This window comes from Triticum aestivum, chromosome 7B (assembly GCF_018294505.1).
Source record: "Triticum aestivum cultivar Chinese Spring chromosome 7B, IWGSC CS RefSeq v2.1, whole genome shotgun sequence".
Classification (NCBI taxonomy): domain Eukaryota; kingdom Viridiplantae; phylum Streptophyta; class Magnoliopsida; order Poales; family Poaceae; genus Triticum; species Triticum aestivum.
The window spans coordinates 734,250,236-734,253,996 of record NC_057813.1 but is presented as its reverse complement, the minus strand read 5'-3'; the positions used below and the strand labels follow the sequence as shown (position 1 = coordinate 734,253,996).

The 3,761-nt window shown below is 45.0% G+C and overlaps 1 protein-coding gene across 1 annotated transcript; it reads left to right on the top strand.

Annotated features, from left to right (window-relative positions):
- The first annotated feature begins 976 nt into the window (after positions 1-976).
- LOC123160942 (GDSL esterase/lipase At4g28780) lies at positions 977-3,354 on the top strand. The gene is made up of 3 exons (XM_044578794.1): positions 977-1,312; positions 1,386-1,516; positions 2,504-3,354. The coding sequence occupies exons 1-3, from the start codon at positions 1,057-1,059 to the stop codon at positions 3,212-3,214; spliced, it is 1,098 nt and encodes a 365-aa protein (XP_044434729.1). The 5' UTR covers positions 977-1,056; the 3' UTR covers positions 3,215-3,354.
- Positions 3,355-3,761: the final 407 nt, after the last annotated feature.

Sequence of the window (3,761 nt, the reverse complement as noted above, 5' to 3'; positions counted from 1 at the left end):
GGTGGAGGCTGCCGCTGAAACCATACGGCCAATTTTGTATAGTTCGAGCTCTCGGCTGCTAGCTCTACAATCATGTTCTACTATATACACATGATGGCGTGTAGTTAGTTGCGCTGTCGCGTCCTAAGAATGTATAGAATCCACCTGTCATCTGAAACAAAACACAAAAAAATACAAGAACGAGTGCTCGTCTCTAGAGAGTATAGAAATCGAGTCGACATCTTTTTTTTTTGAAATGGAGGCATACCCCCGGCCTCTGCATCATGATGATGCATGCATCTATCTTATTAACAATCCACAAAGTATCGTCATAAAAGTCTTACAGCTCGCAAACGGAGTAGAACAAAGTAAAAAAGGAAAATTACATGCTGAGAAAGACAACCGATACGGTAATAAGAAGGATAAGCTCCCTAGACTCCTATCATGTTATGGTACGGATCCAAGCTGTAGCTCTGAAGATAATCTGCAAGAAAGTTAAAGTTTGTTGTCTGTTAAAAATCATATCATTCCTGCAGTTCCATATAGCCCATAATAGCGCACATATTTCAATCTATATACGAGGCGCAGTAATCTGTTCAACCCCAGCTAACCACGTCCCAAACAATGATGCAATATGGAGTAGACATGAGTTGACGAGAAGTAGCTCGGGTTAGAGAGATCGAGTAGACATGAGTTGACGAGAAGATCTCGACGAAAGATACGGGAAGCATAACATGCTAATTAACTAACTAATTAAAGTGATCTCGTTTTGATGGATCGATCGAGCATGCACTACTTTTCCTAGGGAGGCATCCATCACTTTCACATGTGTGTATATTTTATTAGCATATATACTCCAAGATCATGGCACTTTCGTTGACTAGCTAGCTGGTAGCTAGTTGATCTGATCATACGTACCGACCGATCAAACCGTACTAATTGGGCTTATAAGTACCTACCTCTTGCCATCACCTTAATGACCATTAGTAGACGGCCAATTACTACGGACACGCCTGTACTATACTGTACTATACACAAGGTTAGCTTCTGGCTAGCTCTATTCTTAGATAGCCAGCCATGAAGGGTCTCGTCGTAGTCCTTCTGGGCCTTGTGATCGTCAGTGCCATTGGTGCTAGCAGCGCGGATGTGCGGCGGCCGGTGGTGCCGGCGATGTTCGTGCTGGGGGACTCGACCCTAGACGTGGGCAACAACAACCATCTGCCGGGGAAGGACGTGCCCAGGGCCAACGAGCCCTTCTACGGCATTGACTTCCCCGGCGGCGCCCGGGCCACCGGGCGGTTCAGCAACGGCTACAACATCGCCGACTTCGTCGGTACGTATCACGCAATTTCACAACCATATGTATGTATGTGTAGATCATGTGCTAACTTGATGGATGGATGCAGCGAGGCAGCTGGGGTTCGAGAGGAGCCCCCTGGCATACCTGGTGCTGAAATCACGCAACTATCTCGTCCCCAGCGCTCTCACCAGAGGGGTGAGCTACGCCTCGGCGGGATCCGGGATCCTCGACTCCACTGTAAGTCACTTCAATTTATCTACAGATGCTTGGCTATGTGCTCATTTCTTTGTTCCAACTTGCAACGGAGTTCTTTTAGTGTGAGATGGTATGTAGAAATATATAGCTTCATGTTACGTATATTACAGTGGTTTTATTAGTATTATGATTTATGAACAATATAGACGGTGGACAAATAAAATTTCAGGGACAGATTGTGCCGTGTAGTATCTATATAGCAGGGGGAAGCTTTCCAAGTTGCCAATGTAAATATTTCAAAAAAGTTATATTGGCAGTAACTAAATTTAATATTCTAGCCGAAAATGTGCTCAAAACGTCCACTTGGGATGGTACTTTCCCAAACAGCACGCTCTCAGTGGATTTGTCTGGTTTACTTGGAACCGATGTCCGAGGCAGAGAGCTCTCGAACGTGGGATCAGGAACCGAGACACGTGTATAGGTCGATCATGTACGCACGTTACCTCTGAGAAACTTATAATTAAGTTGTTTTATGGTTAGTTTTACTTTGCGGGATGTTTTATGGTTAGTTAATCAGAGTCTGTGTGCAATCACTTCATGCAGATGCCGGAGACGTTCCCCTCTTTTCGAAAAAGTTAGTTAGATAATTAACTAATCATCAGAAGCGCACAACAAGCACTCCAAATTAAACCGAGTCCTAGTTTGATAACCATATGCTTATATGATGGCACGTATACATGCCACAGTTCTCAATTAACTGCAAGTGTTGTTGTGGAGTGTCCCCTGTGGTGTCTAATACAAATTTAGTTTAGTATTTTCAAATACAAATTTGACGACACTAACTTCTTGTCACATGAATTGAATGTTATATATCGTTTAGTCAAACCTTCGTTTCTACAAAACTAAAAGGTTTTAATTTTAAAATGCAGCTAATGTACTGTTACTAATCAACCACTTGGTTATCTTTTAGCTAAATAACCATGCATATGTTATTACTCTAATATGTAGCCATATGTATTTTGTGAGCAGAACGCAGGAAAGAACATACCGTTATCGAAGCAGGTGCAATACTTCGCGTCCACCAAGGCCGAGATGGAGGTTGTGTGGGGCAGCCGTAAAGTCTCCAAGATCATCGCCAACTCCTTCTTCCTCCTTGGCACCGGTAGCAACGATCTCTTCCAGACCAGACCAAAGTCCCAAGCCGATGTTGCGGCACTCTATGCCACCCTCGTCTCGAACTACTCCGCAGCCATCACTGACCTGTATGGAATGGGCGCGAGGAAGTTCGGGATCATCAACACGGGCCCAGTCGGGTGTGTGCCACGGGTGCGTTTGTTGAACGCGACTGGCGCCTGCAACGATGGAATGAACCGTCTCGCCGCTGGGCTCGCCGCGGCGATCAAGTCCGGCCTCGCCACCACGCTCACCACGACCAGGCTCCCTGGCCTCGCGTACTCCCTCGCCGACTCCTTCGCTGGCTCGCGGGCCAACTTCAAAAACCCTCAAGCGACCGGGTTGGTGAACGCCGATAGCGCTTGCTGCGGGAGTGGTAAGCTGGGCGCGGAGGGTAAGTGCATGAGGAACGCGACACTGTGCGGTGACCGTGACGCATATGCTTTCTTTGACAATGTGCACCCGAGCCAGCGGGCCGCTGAGCTGAGTGCCCAGGCGCTCTTTGTTGACGGCCCAACACAAATCACCGCACCCATCAGCTTCAAGGAGTTAGCCCACCAGAGATGATTGATAGACTCAAAAAAAACCAGAGATGATTGATTGATTCTTTGAAAATTAGTACAAGACATGATTGATTCTCTTGAGTTTGAGTGATTATGTATGTTGTTGTATTTCTTTTTCAAAACTCCATATATTGCCAACTAAAAGCATCTAGCCGATCCCCTAAAAAATAGAGGAGTAAACGGCTGAGTAAACCTCAGTGGAGTATTTTGACTTCATTAAGTTTTGGTCGTCTCTAGCTGATCTCCGAAAGTTAGCGGAGTAAAACTTACTCGAACACTTGGCACGCGCACTCTAGCACTGACAGGACGGACAAGACGAAGGATGGTGATGGGAAGGAACAATAAAAATGATAGATACATTAAAGACGTATCACCCGCCAAATTAAATATCCACCACTTCCAAGATATAAGGGGCATTAGTTTAAAAGTCAAATTTCTTTAACTTTGACCAAGTTCAAAGTAAAAAAATATCAACATCCACAATATCAAACAAAAAAATTATGAAAACTAATTTCATGACGAATCTAATCATACTGATTTGATATTATGGA

What these genes read in the sequence shown, in the direction of transcription:
- LOC123160942 (XM_044578794.1), top strand. Translation starts at nt 1,057, where the DNA reads ATGAAGGGTCTCGTCGTAGTCCTTCTGGGCCTTGTGATCGTCAGTGCC. An exon ending in CAACATCGCCGACTTCGTCG is followed by an intron (nt 1,313 to 1,385) that starts GTACGTATCACG and finishes GGATGGATGCAG; the next exon opens with CGAGGCAGCTGGGGTTCGAG. An exon ending in CCGGGATCCTCGACTCCACT is followed by an intron (nt 1,517 to 2,503) that starts GTAAGTCACTTC and finishes TTTTGTGAGCAG; the next exon opens with AACGCAGGAAAGAACATACC.